General features: G+C 60.3%; 3 protein-coding genes across 3 annotated transcripts; 2 read left to right on the top strand and 1 right to left on the bottom strand.

Moving 5' to 3' along the window:
* Window positions 1-260: 260 nt before the first annotated feature.
* Window positions 261-1,447, top strand: ICAM4 (intercellular adhesion molecule 4 (Landsteiner-Wiener blood group)). The gene is made up of 3 exons (XM_006206483.4): window positions 261-654; window positions 771-1,076; window positions 1,214-1,447. Exons 1-3 carry the CDS (start codon window positions 261-263, stop codon window positions 1,330-1,332), a joined length of 819 nt encoding a protein of 272 aa, XP_006206545.1. The 3' UTR covers window positions 1,333-1,447.
* A 1,543-nt stretch (window positions 1,448-2,990) lies between these two features.
* ICAM5 (intercellular adhesion molecule 5) lies at window positions 2,991-9,547 on the top strand. The gene is made up of 11 exons (XM_072947655.1): window positions 2,991-3,072; window positions 3,991-4,260; window positions 4,455-4,775; window positions 4,973-5,260; window positions 5,658-5,912; window positions 6,059-6,307; window positions 6,734-6,979; window positions 7,067-7,345; window positions 7,441-7,680; window positions 8,085-8,351; window positions 9,115-9,547. Exons 1-11 carry the CDS (start codon window positions 2,991-2,993, stop codon window positions 9,387-9,389), a joined length of 2,772 nt encoding a protein of 923 aa, XP_072803756.1. The 3' UTR covers window positions 9,390-9,547.
* Window positions 9,548-12,143: 2,596 nt separating this feature from the next.
* On the bottom strand, window positions 12,144-14,847 carry ZGLP1 (zinc finger GATA like protein 1). Its single transcript, XM_015240894.3, has 6 exons — window positions 14,503-14,847; window positions 13,883-14,248; window positions 13,154-13,239; window positions 12,718-12,811; window positions 12,435-12,560; window positions 12,144-12,297 (listed from the first exon to the last, which is right to left on the bottom strand). The coding sequence occupies exons 1-6, from the start codon at window positions 14,634-14,636 to the stop codon at window positions 12,207-12,209; spliced, it is 897 nt and encodes a 298-aa protein (XP_015096380.2). The 5' UTR covers window positions 14,637-14,847; the 3' UTR covers window positions 12,144-12,206.
* Window positions 14,848-14,964: the final 117 nt, after the last annotated feature.

Here is a 14,964-nt window from a genome sequence, read left to right on the forward strand (position 1 = left end):
TCTAATCCAACCCGGAGGGCCTTCTGAGAAGCTAGTGAAAATTAAAGATCTCTCTCCAGAAAAACAGGATGACGTTTGATTTATAATGGGGTCTGAAATCCCATTCTTAGGCCGTGGGAGGGGGTTGTTTCCTGCAGGGCTTCTGGGCCCCTGGGAGCCTCTTTCCGGGTGGGGCTGATAAGGCGCTGCTGCGATCCTCCTTATCGCCAGAGCCAGCCTTGGCTCCCTGGCTCGGGGCCCCTCAGTCCAGGCTTTCTGCCATGGGGTCTCTGCTCCCCCTCTTTCTGCTGCTTTTGCTGGCAGCCTCCTACCAGCCAACTGGGAGCAGGCGGAGGCGCTGGGGTACCCGGACGCAAGGAACGGGAGGTAGATCTCCCGCACCCTCGGAGACCTCAGCACCGTTCTGGGTGCGCATAAGCCCCGAGTTCAAGGCCGTGCGGCCGGGGGACTCACTGTGGCTCAACTGTAGCAGCAGCTGCCCCCTACCGGAGGGTTTCAGCCTCCGCACCGTGCTGCCGCGGGGCGAGACGCTCAGTGGGCCCCGTTGGGTATCCTACCAGCTGCTGGATGTGAGGGCCTGGAGCTCCGATGTGCAATGCTTCGTCACCTGCGCAGGAGAAACGCGGGAGGCCACCGCCAGGATTACCGCCTACAGTGAGGGACAGGGGCTCAGGCCGGGCTGGGGTGAGGGAAGGGGGACTGCTGGGGTAGCTGACAGCCGCTCTAGGGGGAGCCCTCGGATTTTGCCCAGCAGTCCCCTCTTGCTTTAGAACAGCCACGCAGCGTGATCCTGGAGCCTCCGGTCTTAGTGGGCGATGAGTACACTCTTCGCTGCCACGTGACGCACGTGTTCCCCGTGGGCTTCCTGGTGGTGACTCTGAGGCGCGGTGGTCAAGTCATCTACTCAGAAAGCCTGGAGCGCTACACTAGCGTGGATCTGGCCAATGTGACGATGACTCACACCCTTCATGCCAGGCCCAGTGACTTCGGGCAGCCAGTGACCTGCCACGCCCACCTCAATCTTGATGGCCTGGTGGTCCTCAGTAGCTCGGCACCCATGACGCTGACAGCTTTCGGTGAGGAATTCTTATAATCCTGGGAGGAGTGGGGAAGGGTCGTGACCTCAAGAAGGTGCGCAGGCCAAGAGAGCTTGTCCATGCGGGTCATCACACCTCCAAGTGCTCAGTTCCTAATTCTCGCCTCCTGTCTCCAGCTTGGAGTCCCGCATCCAAAGCCTTGGCCTCCACCTCCATCGCAGTCTTTGTGGTGATCCATCTCGTCGTGGGGGCCCTCTACCTGCGAAAGTGCCTATTGATGCAGTCCCGGGCCTAGAGGCACTGGTCCATGCTGGCTGAACTGGAGGAAAAAGGAATCTGGAACTATTTGGAGAACCCTGCCTGTCTCAAAAAAGCCTTCCTCAGCCAGCTTCTGTCCCTGGACATAAAGGTCCCCCATTAGTGCTCCTCTTCTGACGAAGTAGTCGTCTTTTTTTGGCCTTGCCTCTATCGTTTTCTCCAAGTTCCTTGTCTCCCTGAAGGCACCTGAGGTTTCTTCACTCTGGTCTTCCGCATGGGAGCCCCAATCTCTCTGCATTCCCCGCCGGTGTAGTAAAAACCTCTCCCGTGGGCATTATCAGTGCAGTGCAGGTGGGCAAAGCATGGGCCCTGGGGGCTTTGGGCTGTGGGAAGGCTGGTTCATGGTATGGCTTCTCCTGATTGGTTCCACCGCTACCGCGCAGCAGCTGTGATTGGACGTTAAGTTTCGTTCCCTCCTCCACTTCAGAACCTGCAGTTTCCTGGAGCACAGGGGTGGGGCGAGAACTAATCCCTATAGTTCACCATTAGCGCTGGGAGTGAGAGCACAAATGGGCGGGGTCATGTGTACATTTTAAGGGACGTGGATATGCAGAAAAGATACCCATGTGGTAACTACGGGGAAGGAGCAACCAGATGGTCCGGGGTTGGGGGGAGGATGTCACAGACTCGCGTCCTGGCAACGTCCTGATAGTCCCCGGGCCTGGTGAGTGCATAGGAGGGTGTCAAAGCCTGGGGCCCGATGCGGGGTCAAAAGTGTCATAGTTGGTTTCTTGGTCTCGCGTGGACACAGAATCTGGACCCGCACTGGATGCCTGGCAAGGCCGAAGCGGTCCAGCGCCCCGGCTGCTGCACAGAAAGCGGATTCCGGGGTGCTCTTTGGCTGTTCCCACTCACACACGCCGCGTAGACACGTGCCCGCTGCACGCTGGGTAAATACAGACCCAGAGCCGAGCCGACCCTAATTTAGATGCCCGGGAACGCTGCGCGCAGGCACACGTGTTCCCGACTCGCTGTCACTTTGGTCCCCGCCCCTTCTGTCGCGTGCGGGGGCGGAGTCAGAGAAAGACTGGGGGCGTGGCTGTGACCCTCAGCTCCCCGGTTCAACAGGGGAAGGATCAGTGAGGGAGGCATCCCCACATCCTCTCCTAGAACCATCTCTTCCCCAGCTTGCACTTCTCAAATCTCTCCTAGCCCCCAAATCAATCTCCGCCCCAAGGAGCGCTGGTGGGAAGGGCCAAATATGGAGGCGGAGCTCTGAGTCCAGCTTATTATCATAGAATCTAAGCTAGGGGTGGGGTGGAGATTTGAGAAGGGCAACCCTGCATCCCCCCACCTCCGCGTCGCCGCTGGGGATGACGCGGGAGCCCGCAGCCGCCCCCAGAAGGCCCCGGGAGATGGGGCCGGCCTCCACGTAGACCCCGGGGGTCGCTCGCTCCAGCCAGCACACCTTCATCAAGGCCGGGAGGCTGGTGCAAGATCGCCCTCCCGCACCCCCCTCACCCCGCCGCCTCTGCTGCCGCCCCCTCCTTGGAAACCAAGTTACCAACGTTAAACCAATCCCCGAGCGCAACTCAGCCTCCTCCACACCCCACCCGCCGCGCCGCGCCGCGCCGTCCTCTAGCCCAGCTCAGCGCTCGCGCTCCCCTCGCCTCCTGTGCTTCCCCCGCGGCGGCGATGCCAGCGCCCTCGCCAGGGCTGCACCGGGCGCTGCTCGGCCTCTGGGCTGCCCTGGGCCTGGGGCTCCTCGGCTTCTCAGGTAAGAGCCGGTCTGGCTCAGGGTGGACAGGGCGGGGGTGGAGTTCCCAGACCTGAGAAGAGGCCACAAGCCCCTCCCGGCTTCACTCTCGCCTCGCTCCCACGCTTCTGCCCCCACCTTGAGCCCGGGCTTTCTTCTCTAACCCTCTTGCCCCCAACACACACTGGAGACCTAGCTTCCTGACTTCTGGCTCGCCCAGGTCTCTACCCTACCCTCTTCGAGATCCTGGGTGTCCTTCTGCACCCAGCATCAGGCTCTGGAGACTGCATGTCTCCCTTGTCTCCTCCCGGGGTACCTCCCCACGCTTTGCTATGCACCATGGTCCACGGACTGGCATCTTCCCCACTCCTAATCTGCGAAGACTCGATCTCACCAACTGCTGTGACTCAGAGGCGCTGTTCCCGCTCCACCTGGAGCCCTGGCAACAACGTCCATCCGCTGTTCCCGAGGTCCTTGCATGAGCCCAACCCCGCGTCCTCTTTTCCATACTCTTCACCTGGGTTTGGAATCCTCCTTTATCTTTGACTCAGCCTCATCTCTCTTTTGCCCTCGCTTCAACAAGGGTCTCCCCCTCTGCGGGCAAGAACCCTGAGAACCCGTTCATTTCCCTCCCCCCACCTGGGGTCCCCTCCTTCTAGCTTTGGTATGTGCGTTGAAGACCCCATCTTTCCCCTCCCCCTATGCTTTCCCATCACTCCATCGACACCTTGGAGAGCAGGGCTCTCCACTGCCATGTTGCAGAAACACCCCCGAGGTTTGGACCGTGGGAATGGGCTTGTAAACCTGAGGTCTGGGCAGTAAAGACTCTTGAGTTTTTTTCTGGCCTCCGTTCATTCCCTGGGAATCCCTGTCTCGGTATAGGGGCGCTGAGATCCCAGGGAGATGGCTCCCAGGCTAAGCTCGCATTTCTCCGGGCAGCAATCGCACAGGAGCCTTTCTGGGCGGACCTGCAGCCCCGCGTGGCGCTCGTGGAACGCGGAGGATCGCTGTGGCTGAATTGCAGCACCAACTGCCCACGGCCCGAACGCGGTGGCCTGGAGACCTCACTGCGCCGGAATGGGACCCAGAGGGGTTTGCGCTGGCTGGCGCGGCAGCTGGTGGACATCCGCGAACCGGAGACCCAGCCCGTCTGCTTCTTCCGCTGCGCGCGGCGCACACTGCAAGCGCGTGGGCTCATTCGCACTTTTCGTGAGTTCTCAGCAGCCACGCTCTTACTCCACTATTTTCCCTCCCTCCCAGGCCCCGCCCCCTGGGTCACGGGGTCCTCTCCTTCAGGCCCCACCCTCTGGATCCCCATGTCCTCCCCGTCTTAATCCCTGCGTTCCACGCCACGTCCTGCTGAGCCCTGGCGTTTCCAACAGCCGTGATCTGTCCCCTTGTAGAACGGCCAGATCGTGTAGAGCTGGTGCCGCTGCCTGCCTGGCAGCCAGTGGGCGAGAACTTCACCCTGAGCTGTAGGGTCCCCGGCGCTGGGCCTCGTGGGAGTCTCACATTGACCCTGCTGCGGGGCGCCCAAGAGCTGATCCGTCGCAGCTTCTTCGGGGAGCCACCCCGAGCGCGGGGCGCGGTGCTCACAGCCACGGTACTGGCGCGGAGGGAGGACCATGGGGCCAATTTCTCGTGCCGTGCGGAGCTGGACCTGCGGCCTCACGGCCTAGGGCTGTTTGAAAACAGCTCGGCCCCCAGAGAGCTCCGAACCTTCGGTGAGTGGGTGTGAGGAGAAGGGGATCACAAGGGGTCGGGCGGGTATTTAAGAAGTTTGGAGGCAGAGAAACCTGAATTCTAATTCTTACCCCAACACTCACCAGCTGAAAGTTATTTTCCTCTTTGAGCATGTAAAGCGCTTAGAACATATTGAGCGTTCAATACATAAGTTCAAGCTCTGTTCTTCTACTCCCAGCCCTGCCTCCGGACTCCCCGCGCCTCGCTGCCCCTCGGCTCTTGGAAGTGGGCTCAGAAAGACCTGTGAGCTGCGCCATGGATGGGCTGTTTCCAGCCTCGGAGGCTGGGGTCTACCTGGCGCTGGGGGATCAGAGGCTGAGTCCCGATATCACCCTCGAGGGGGACGCTTTCATGGCCACTGCCACAACCACAGCTAGCACAGAGCAGGAGGGCGCCAGGCAGCTGGTCTGCAACGTGACCCTGGGGGGCGAAAGCCGTGAGAGCCGGGAGAACGTGACAGTCTACAGTAAGAGGGAGTGAAGCGGTACTTCCGCGGCTCGGGGGTGGAGCCAGAGGAACGTGAAGGCGGGGCCAATAGTGGGTGGGGCTTGGTATCGGAATAGGCGTGGCCCGAGAGTCCCGAAGGGGCGGGGCAGGTGGAAGACAGACTGAATAGTAGCTTGAGAGGCGGAGTCTGAGCGCCCCCAAAGGGGAAGGTTGCAGACCCCAGGAGGATCCGTAGAGAGAGGGCCTGACCACCAAAAGGGGGCGGGGCGAGAAAGGGCGGAGCCTGAACATCTCAAGAGGCAAGGCACAGTATCCTAGGTTTGGCTGCAGCGTGGAAGGTTCGGGCTGAAAAGGGGCAGCCTTGAACCGCAGGAGGGGCGTGGTCAGTGGACTCCCGACCAATGCTCCTCCCCCAGGCTTCCCGGAGCCCCTCCTGACCCTGAGCGAGCCCAACGCCCCCGAGGGGAAAACGGTGACAGTAACCTGCACAGCTGGGCCCCGAGCCCTGGTCACACTAGACGGAATTCCAGCCGCGGTCCCGGGACAGCCCGCCCAACTCCAGCTAAACGCCACCGAGAACGACGACAGGCGTGGCTTCTTCTGCGACGCCGCCCTCGAGGTGGACGGGGAGACCCTGAGTAAGAACGAGAGCGCCGAGCTGCGCGTCCTATGTGAGTTGGCCTTTAACCTCTCGCCTCCCTCATCTTGAGCTCAAAGGGCTTGCCCGGTTCCGGTCCCTGGCGCTGTAGTGAAGGAAGTGGAGGCTTACCTCACGGTCCGCGTCTAGCCTCGCAGCATCCCATGTCTCTTCCCGCAGACGCTCCCCGGCTGGACGATTCGGACTGTCCCAGGAGCTGGACGTGGCCGGAGGGCCCAGAGCAGACGCTGCGCTGCGAGGCCCGTGGAAACCCAGAGCCCTCGGTGCACTGCGCGCGGCCCGACGGGGGGGCGGTGCTGGCACTGGGCCTGCTCGGTCCGGTAACTCGCGCGCTCGCCGGCACTTACCGCTGCACCGCGACCAATGCCCAGGGCGAGGCAGTCAAAGACGTGACTCTGACGGTGGAGTGTGAGTGGGGGTGCGCAGCCTTTGGGCGGGATTTTGGGAAAGGGAAGAGGCTGGTGAGCGGGATAAGGGAAGGACCTCGGAGAAGGACCTAGGGGAAGGGGTCGGCGTGTCCACGGGGGTCTGGCGCACAGCGTTTGGGCTGTCTTGGAAAGGTGGGTGTTTCAAACGGGCTAACAATTTTTAGGCCAAAGAGGTGGGAGGGTCCTGTGGGCACTTTGTAGGAATCAGATAAAAGCACACCTTAGGTAGGGCTCAGGAAGCCCCAAAACAGTGCATGACTCGACTGGTGCAAAACTCCTTTGGTTCAGTGTCCCTCTGTGGAGCATAGACTGTCCAATGCTTCCTGGCTGCCCTGGGATGGGAAAAGGGGTCTAGAGACATTACACCGGTCCCTAAACCCCCCAAATCAACAACACTCCCCTCTAGATGCACCAGCGCTGGACAGTGTGGGCTGCCCTGAACGCATTACCTGGCTGGAAGGAACAGAGGCCTCCCTGAGCTGTGTGGCCCATGGGGTCCCACCTCCCAACGTGAGCTGCATGCGCTCTGGGGAGGCTGGGGTCATCATCGAGGGCCTGCTGCGTGTGGCCCGGGAGCACGCGGGCACCTACCGCTGCGAAGCCACCAATGCTCGAGGCTCTGCAGCCAAAAATGTGGCTGTCACGGTGGAATGTGAGTGGGGACAACATGGGGCAAGATGAGGGATGTCAGAATAACCCTCTTCTGACCTCCAGTCCCTGTACGACCTCTTCTCCTCAGATGGCCCCAGTTTTGAGGAGCTGAGCTGCCCCAGCAATTGGACATGGGTGGAAGGTTCTGGGCGACTATTTTCCTGTGAGGTTGATGGAAAGCCAGAGCCAAGTGTGGAGTGCATTGGCTCTGGCGGCACCAGTGAGGGGGTGCTGCTGCCACTGGCACCCCCAGGCCCTAGTGCCAGAACCCCCCGAATCCCTAGTGAACTGGCACCTGGTACCTACATCTGTAATGCCACCAACCGGCATGGATCCATGGTCAAGACGGTCTCCGTGAGCGCGGAATGTGAGCCAGGCCCAAGTGGGCGGGCGGGGAATAGGGGGTGTCCTGGGTCCGAGCCCCTCCTGACCACCCCCTCTCCTGCTATGGCTGTTTTGCAGCACCACCGGAAATGGATGAATCTACCTGCCCAAGTCACCAGACGTGGTTGGAAGGGGCTGAGGCTGCTGCGCTGGCCTGCTCCGCCCGGGGTCGCCCCTCGCCACAAGTGCGCTGCTCCAGGGAGGGCGCGCCCCGGCCACAGCGGCTGCGCGTGTCCCGAGAGGATGCAGGCAGCTACCGCTGCTTGGCCACCAACCCGCACGGCACGGATGCCCGGATTGTCACCGTGGGCGTGGAATGTGAGTGGGGGAAGCACCAGATAGAGGGCATTCAGTCTCCAGAACAGTGACTAGAAGAGGTAGGATGGCCCAGTGGAGTTCAAGGGCATCTCCCCGAGTCGCATTTCTGGGGACAAGGAATCCTGGCCTAAACCTCAGAGTAATGAAAACTCTGCAGAACAAGATCATGGCACCTTCAAATTCTGGGTCTGAAGTGCATTGGCCTGGTTCCCCATCTCCTTCCACTCAGTGAAGCAGGTCTAAGGATTTTAGTCCTGACAATAGTCCACTTGTAGGGGGAGGGGCCTCTGATAGGAGGCAGGACCCTTGCCTGCCCATTTCAGGAGGGATGGTCTCAGATTGTGTTGGGCAGAAGGGGGCACTTGGTCAGCGGTGAGACACCCTCAACCTCCTGTCCCCTACAGACCGCCCGGTGGTGGCCGAGCTGGCTGCTTCACCTCCGGGAGGCGTGCGGCCGGGCGGGAACTTCACATTGACCTGCAGGGCCGAGGCATGGCCCCCGGCCCAGATCAGCTGGCGCGCGCCCCCGGGGGCGCTCAACATCGGCCTGTCCAGCAACAACAGCACGTTGAGCGTGGCGGGCGCCATGGGCAGCCACGGCGGCGAGTACGAGTGCGCAGCCACCAACGCGCATGGGCGCCACACACGGCGCATCACCGTGCGCGTGGCTGGTAAGTGGCGACTGGGTGTGGGGGTGAGGCGAGGGATCTCCAGGGAGGTGTGACCTGCGCCTTGGAATTCTTGACCCCGTCCCTACCTCGCTCTCCGTTCCCACAGATGGGACTGAAGTGAGCCAGAGTAGAAGTTAGGGGCTCCCAGACGGTGGGGCTTTGAGGGCTGGTTGGGGGTGGGAAGCGGATGGAGAGGGAGCTGACCAGAGCCCAAGGAAAGGGATCCTCCGGGGCTGTGACTGCTACGGGGAGGGACTTCATTAACTTTTGGTGGGTTCTGCTTGGTGGAGACTTGATCCAATTCCCCTCCACTGTGTTGCTGCAGAGAAGGGGTGTTGGAGAGGGACCAGGGGCAGAGGATGGGGGCGGGGGACCCCAACAATATCCCCTCTCCCATTTCGTGTATCTCTGGGGCTGGAGACTTTCTAAGGTGGAGGAATCAGCGGGTCCCCTCCACCCTGATCCATTTGAGGATGAGTTGGTTTACTTGTAGGTATTTCCATGGCTAGGGGTTTATATCTGCCCCCTCCCCCTCCGTGATGGGGTAGCTGGTCAAACGGGTCAGGGTCACAGCAGTGTTATGAGTGGTCTTACTGGGGTCTCTCCTTTCCTCCAAGGCTGAGTTCCCTGGGGCTCCCTGCCAGGCTCGTGAGGACTGAACTTGTGCCTTCGGGGAGGGGACAGGAGTGGCCCAGCCTGGCATGCCGACGGGTGGGGCGAGCCCCGAGCTCGTCCCCCCTCTTTGAGCATCTCCATCCCGCAGGTCCGTGGCTGTGGGTCGCTGTGGGCGGCGCGGCGGGGGGCGCGGCGCTGTTGGCCGCGGGGGCCGGGCTGGCCTTCTACGTGCAGTCCACCGCCTGCAAGAAGGGCGAGTATAACGTGCAGGAGGCGGAGAGCTCCGGGGAGGCCGTGTGTCTCAACGGCGCTGGCGGCGGCGCCAGCGCGGGCACCGGCGCGGAAGGTGGAACAGAGGCTGCGGGCACTGCGGAGGCGCCGGCGGGGGGCGAGGTCTTCGCCATCCAGCTGACGTCAGCATGAGCCAGCTCCCCTCTCCCCGCCGGCCGGGGGACGCCCCCCAGACGCACGCGGGGGCTTATTTATTGTTCTATTTATTTATTCATTTATTTATTTATTCGCTTCCAGGGGCGTCACCCCCATTTTCTACCCCCACCCCCAATAAAGTTTTTATAAAGGACTCCAGCTCCATCTGCTTCAGCCTGCTAAGTGGAAGCAACCCAGGGTTCCAATCCCAACCCTACGGGTTATTTATTCAAAACCCTTTTTGTTTTTAAGGGCTTACCATGTGTCAAGCACAGTCCAAGCTGCCTTTTCACGATGTGGCCTGGAGCTTGTGCTCTCCCTACCCAGTGTTTCCGGCTCTCACTGGACGCTTAGGCTGGGGCGGGGACCGGGCTTCTCCCTTTCTGCTGCTTATCTCTTGTGCCCAGCGCTGCCACCTAATCCGGCTAATGGTTGAGGGTGGGAGCTAGGTGCTTCCCCCAGGCCTGGTTGTGTTCCTGGCAGAACTGACACTGCCTTCCCTGGATGGGTGGAGCCCCTTTCCCAGGGGTCTGGCCCAGCCCCTGCCCTGAGGCCTTGCAAGGATGGGCACAGGATGCTGCATCCTCTGATTGTCAGCTCCTGTAATGTCCCTGCTATTACAAGGTGTGCCCCTGCCCCCTGCCCCAGCCTCCTCCATTCTATGTCCACTCACTCTGCCTCAGTCTACTCACCACCTGCCTTTCGACCTGGCCCATTGTGATTCAGGAGAGACACACAGGGTATCAGCCGCACTCCCCCAACACACACACACACACAGCAGGAGAGAACAGCTGGGCCTCCCCTCCCCCCACCCCTAGTTTCCTCCTCCCTCAAAAGCAGGAACACAGAGCTGCCAGAAGGAAGCAGGCCTGGACAGTTCCAGCTCCACCAGCATTTCTGTGCACACAGTTCAGGAGCCAAGGTGAGAGCAGGAAACTGAGGCACTAGAGGCCGAGCCACAGCTGGGTGCCAGGCACAGAAGAGGGAAGGGCACAAGTGAGGTGCCACTGCTACCCCGCCCTCCCTTAATCACCTCTCCACGCCCTCCCGCAACTTCGAGGTTCCTGGAACCCCACAAAGTTCTGCCTGCCACAGGGCCTTTGCTCTTGCCATTTCCCCTCACCTTAGATGGCCCCATAGTTAGTTCCTTATCTTCAGGTCTCTACACAGATGTCACCTGCTCAGAGAGGCCTTCCCTGAGAACATGGCTAAGGTAGCAGCCCAACTCCTTATCTCCTCACGGACTTTATTTTCTCTGTAGCACAATCACTACTTGACATTCTAGCATATAACTGAGTATTAGTTTACTGTCACTCTAGAATATTGGCTTTGCTAGAGCAGGGGTCTGTGTTTGATTCACTGCTGAGTGTCCCCATGGGGGCCTGGGCACACAGTAGTTGCTCAGTAAATACTGAATAAGTGGCTAACAACAGCCAGGGGTTTGCAGACACACTGTCTTGAGACCCTCGTGTATTCAGAGTCTATCCCCGGAGAGCTTCTCCATGTTGGGCACTGGGCGGGGGTGGGCTATCATGGTCAGAAACCCAGATGTGATGACTTTGGACCTCTGAAGTCATGGTCTAGCAGGGGAGATGAATGTGAATGAAATAACCCTGGACCAGCAGAGAGCTTGAAACTTCTGGTAGGTTCTAAAAGGGAGATGAGCCAGCTGCTGCCCTAGAGCCTGACAGGGGGTGGGAGTGGGGGAGCCATTTTAGGCTGGGTGGTCAAGGAAGGCTTCTCTGAAGATGTAGTGTTGGGGCTGAGAGCCCTGCCCCAGGTGATGAGAAGGCAGGAGCGATGGGGGATGTGGATGAGGGTGTTCTGAGCTGATGAAGGGTGGCGCTGAATGAGCCAGGGATCTCAGGGCCGAGGGATCCAGGCCCAGGCCTTCCCCGCAGGCTCACTCGGGAGACACAGAGTGGGTTTCGCACGGGCTTGCCTCCCCAGGGCATGCAGCCAGGCAGGCCTCACTCACCCCCCACAGCAGGGACCACCTCTGCCTTTGCTGAATCCCACCCATCCCTGATGCTCCCTCCTCCCTCCCTCCCAGGGAGGACTGGTGGCCTGTGTGTCCTGCCAACAAGGGTAGGACCCAGCGTCTTGCACATGGCTCCTGGCTTCAGGTTGGGGACACTCTTTGGTGGGGCCAGGAAGATCTTGAAATGGGGGGAGGGACACGGAGCAAGGACTGGTGCACTTAAATTTGCAGGAAGGTGACATCCTGAGGGCAGGGGTGGAGCTGACAAAGGACCCACCTATGTGTGTACCACTATGCGCCAACTCTGTGTCCGTTTTGTGTGTGTATATGCATCCTGTGTGTGTCTATCAACACGTGTCTATAGGTAGGTGTGTGTCCGTCAATGTGTGTGTCCTTCTGTTTTGTGTGTGGTCTGTCTCTGGGTGTACATGTCTTACGAGTGTCAGCACATTTGCATCTGCTGATGTGTCTCGCATGTGTGTCTACATGTGTCTGTCAGTGTGTGTGTCTATGTGGACGTGTCTGTCTTTCTGAATGTGTTGTCTGTCTCCACACTCGGTGGCTGTTGCCCTGTATGGGCTGTTGTCACGAATGTGGCTAATTCCCTTGGGGGAGCTGGTACCAGTATCTGTGACTGTGTGTGTCCCTTGAACCCCAATGAGAAGACCCCTTCCCCGCATTCCTGGGCCTGGGGAGAGGCGGGGGAGGGAGATCAAGCAAGGTGGGGTCCGGGTCATGCTGCCTCTTCTAGGAGTATTTCTATTCTTTATTGTTATTGCTATTAACAATATGAGTATCGCTGTTGACAGCATTTCTGGGGGGGTGGGGGGAGCTCAGCCAAGCCTGATTGGAGCAGGGACCAAGGAGGGGGCCAGTGACCCCCTGAGCCAAAAGGTCTGGGGCCTGCATCCTCCACTGGCGTCTCTGAAAGGGGAGGGGGCAGAGAGGAGGCTGACTGGATCCCTCAAGACCCAAGCTCTTTCCCCTCCGAGGGCTTCTGCCCGTTCTCCCCAGGGAGAAACTGAGGCAGGACAGGCTCGGCTGGGTGAGGAAGGGCTTACCCTTCCTGAGTTGGGACTGGGTGGGGGCCCAGCGACACTCCACATCGGCCACATAGCCTCTTGGGCTGGACACTTTTCCGGGGCACCAGCCAGCAGCTAGAGCACCGAGTGCCGTATTTCTTGTACCTGCGGTGGGGATGCAAGAAACCCACATTCAGCCTGGAAATCACCACCAGGGAGCCACTTTCCCCAAGAGGTGGGTGTTTTCTCTTCCCACTACCCCTCACTGGCTAAGCAGGGACTGATGTCACCCCACCCCAATTCCCTCCTCCCTTTTGAGGACCTGATTCCACAGGCATTGCAGAGAGGGGTCCCATCTTCAGCATCTCTCCAGAGTGGGGTCCTTTGGGTCCTACAGGAAGCACAGCGTCGGGGCCCTGAAAGGGCATAAGCCAAAGGGCAGGGGTCAGAGGCCAAGAGTCCAAGCTCAGGAGGCCTGTGTCGGGTACGGTGGGCATTTTCGGGGGGGTCCTCTGTTAAGGCCCCACCCAGCCCTAGGCCAGATCTAAGACATAGGGAAAGCCAGGAAGGGAGACAGATGGCAAAGCTCGGCAGAGGAGGAAGCTGGGGGTGGGGGTGACTCAGCCTGAGTGGAGGGGGGCGCTGTGACTCCTCCTGGATGGGTCTAAATAGGGAAGCAGGTTGGGAAGAAAGATAAGGAGGAAAGGAAACCATACCCTCCCCCAAATATTTATAGCTCTCAAGTCTCCAGGACTTACCCAGGGCCTCGCTGCCTCGCAGGTTGGCCTCTGGGCCCCCGGCAGGGCCTGTCGGGGCACCCTGAGAGCGGCTGCTGCAGGCCAGGCTGGGGGAGTAGACAGGCGTTAGCATCAGGAGGTCTGTACCCTGCCCCAGACAGCCCGCAAATGAGTATTTCCTGCCAGGGTATCGGGCAGTCCCCGAGGAGGCATCTGACATCTGAAAGGCCTGGCCCCTCATTGGTAATCACAGTCATAATCATGTGAAGAGGTAATAAGTCTGGAGCCAACCTGTCAGGTTGAAAGCTCAGTTCTCCCAAGTCCTCACTTTGTGACCCTGGACAAGTGATCTCACCCTCTACACCTCAGTTTCTGCACCTGTAAAGTGGGCTTCCCCAGGCTTCAGAGAGCCCATAGACGTCAAGTGCTCCGGTATCTCGTATTGTCGTTGTCCTGTCTGACAAATGGGAGCTATTATCATTACTGGAAAAATCTACCACAGCAGCAGCCCTGGGTACTGTCAGACTATTTCATTAGGAGGAGACCTGCACTTGGACCTGGATGTGACTGGTCTCCAGCAGCAGGGACAGGGACTGGCACCAGCCTGATGTCTTGCTTAGAGTCGGGGCTGTCTGTAATGCAGGGCTGGCATAGGAGTCCTTGAGCAGATGCTGGGAGCACCTGTTCCCAGGCCTCTGTGCTTTTATCATTACTTGCATAAAGGGTGCCCTTGCCCAGGCTGGCTCCTACCTGTAGCTGGGTATGATCTGGAGGCTGGCATCTGGCTTTATCTGAAACTTCAGGGTCACCCCTTCGAACTGGGGGTCCACTTTCTCCGCACCCCGCTGGGGGTTCAACTGCTTCCGGGGCCTCCTCTGAGGCTGAGCTGAAGAGGCCGGGGGAGTCCCTGGGCTGTGGCACTGCTGGCTGATTGGGGTCAGCATGTTCTTGGCATCCCTGGCCAGAGGAGGGGGTCCCAGGGTCCCCAGGGCCTTCAGCTCCCAGCAGGGCCCCAGGGCCTGGGTGTCCCACGTGGGAGGCTGGGCCAGCCCCTCTGCTGTCTCTTGGAGGAAGCGCAGTGCAGTGACTGAATCCTGGTGTGCAGGCCAGAAGGACCTGGGGACAAGGGGCAGTGTGGTCAGCCCTTTCCCCGAGCAGCACCTACTTGGGTCTCAGAGATATGGAACAAGGCAAGGAGAATGGCATAGCCTCTGACCCCCACATGACCCCCAAGTATCCCTGGGGATGAGGCCCTCTTCCTTGTCAGTACCAGTAACTAACATTTTGACCCCTGGATAACCCCAGGAGCCAGAGGTCATGATCCCTTGACCACTGGGCCAGGTTGGGGGAAGGGCCGCTCCTTAACGTACCTGCCACTGGGTCTGAGGCATCCAGGAGTCCTCGGTGCCCGCTGGGCCCGGGGTTCCGGGGGCAGCTCGGGGTCTAGACAGCGTGGCGCCAGCAGCTCTCGCAGCATGAAGTCCGGGACTGGCTCAGCCTCCATTGCACCCCAGCCCAGGCCCCCTTCCCAAATCTCGCCCTGCTCCGCCCACGCCAGTCCCACCGGATGAGCTTCACCTGCGTGGGGCGGGGGCGCTTTTGGCGGAGGGTGCAAGGAGCGCCACCTGAGTGGGGCGCCGCCTGTGGGATCGGGCGCCTCTGGTGGACGATGTTGGGCACCGGCTTCCAAGCCCCCACTCTTGGGCCAGCCTCTGTCCCTTTCCCCCTCCCCTGACTCTGCTCAGGGGGCTTGCATACCCCTTGCGGCCAAGGGCGTCCTGGAGCCCTCCAAATCCCTCCGCGCTGCGGGGCGGAGCCTTGCCACGCTGATC

The sequence above is a fragment of the Vicugna pacos genome, chromosome 22 (genome assembly GCF_048564905.1).
Source record: "Vicugna pacos chromosome 22, VicPac4, whole genome shotgun sequence".
Lineage (NCBI taxonomy): Eukaryota > Metazoa > Chordata > Mammalia > Artiodactyla > Camelidae > Vicugna > Vicugna pacos.

Excerpts from the sequence above, each read along its gene's own strand:
- ICAM4 (XM_006206483.4), top strand. The coding sequence starts at position 261 with ATGGGGTCTCTGCTCCCCCTCTTTCTGCTGCTTTTGCTGGCAGCCTCC. Across the intron at positions 655-770 it reads CGCCAGGATTACCGCCTACA|AACAGCCACGCAGCGTGATC; the intron begins GTGAGGGACAGG and ends CTCTTGCTTTAG. Across the intron at positions 1,077-1,213 it reads CATGACGCTGACAGCTTTCG|CTTGGAGTCCCGCATCCAAA; the intron begins GTGAGGAATTCT and ends TCCTGTCTCCAG.
- ICAM5 (XM_072947655.1), top strand. The coding sequence starts at position 2,991 with ATGCCAGCGCCCTCGCCAGGGCTGCACCGGGCGCTGCTCGGCCTCTGG. Across the intron at positions 4,776-4,972 it reads CAGAGAGCTCCGAACCTTCG|CCCTGCCTCCGGACTCCCCG; the intron begins GTGAGTGGGTGT and ends TTCTACTCCCAG. Across the intron at positions 5,913-6,058 it reads CGCCGAGCTGCGCGTCCTAT|ACGCTCCCCGGCTGGACGAT; the intron begins GTGAGTTGGCCT and ends CTCTTCCCGCAG.
- ZGLP1 (XM_015240894.3), bottom strand. The coding sequence starts at position 14,636 with ATGGAGGCTGAGCCAGTCCCGGACTTCATGCTGCGAGAGCTGCTGGCG. Across the intron at positions 12,561-12,717 it reads TGCAATGCCTGTGGAATCAG|GTACAAGAAATACGGCACTC; the intron begins GTCCTCAAAAGG and ends TCCCCACCGCAG. Across the intron at positions 12,298-12,434 it reads CCAGTCCCAACTCAGGAAGG|AGACGCCAGTGGAGGATGCA; the intron begins GTAAGCCCTTCC and ends CTCCCCTTTCAG.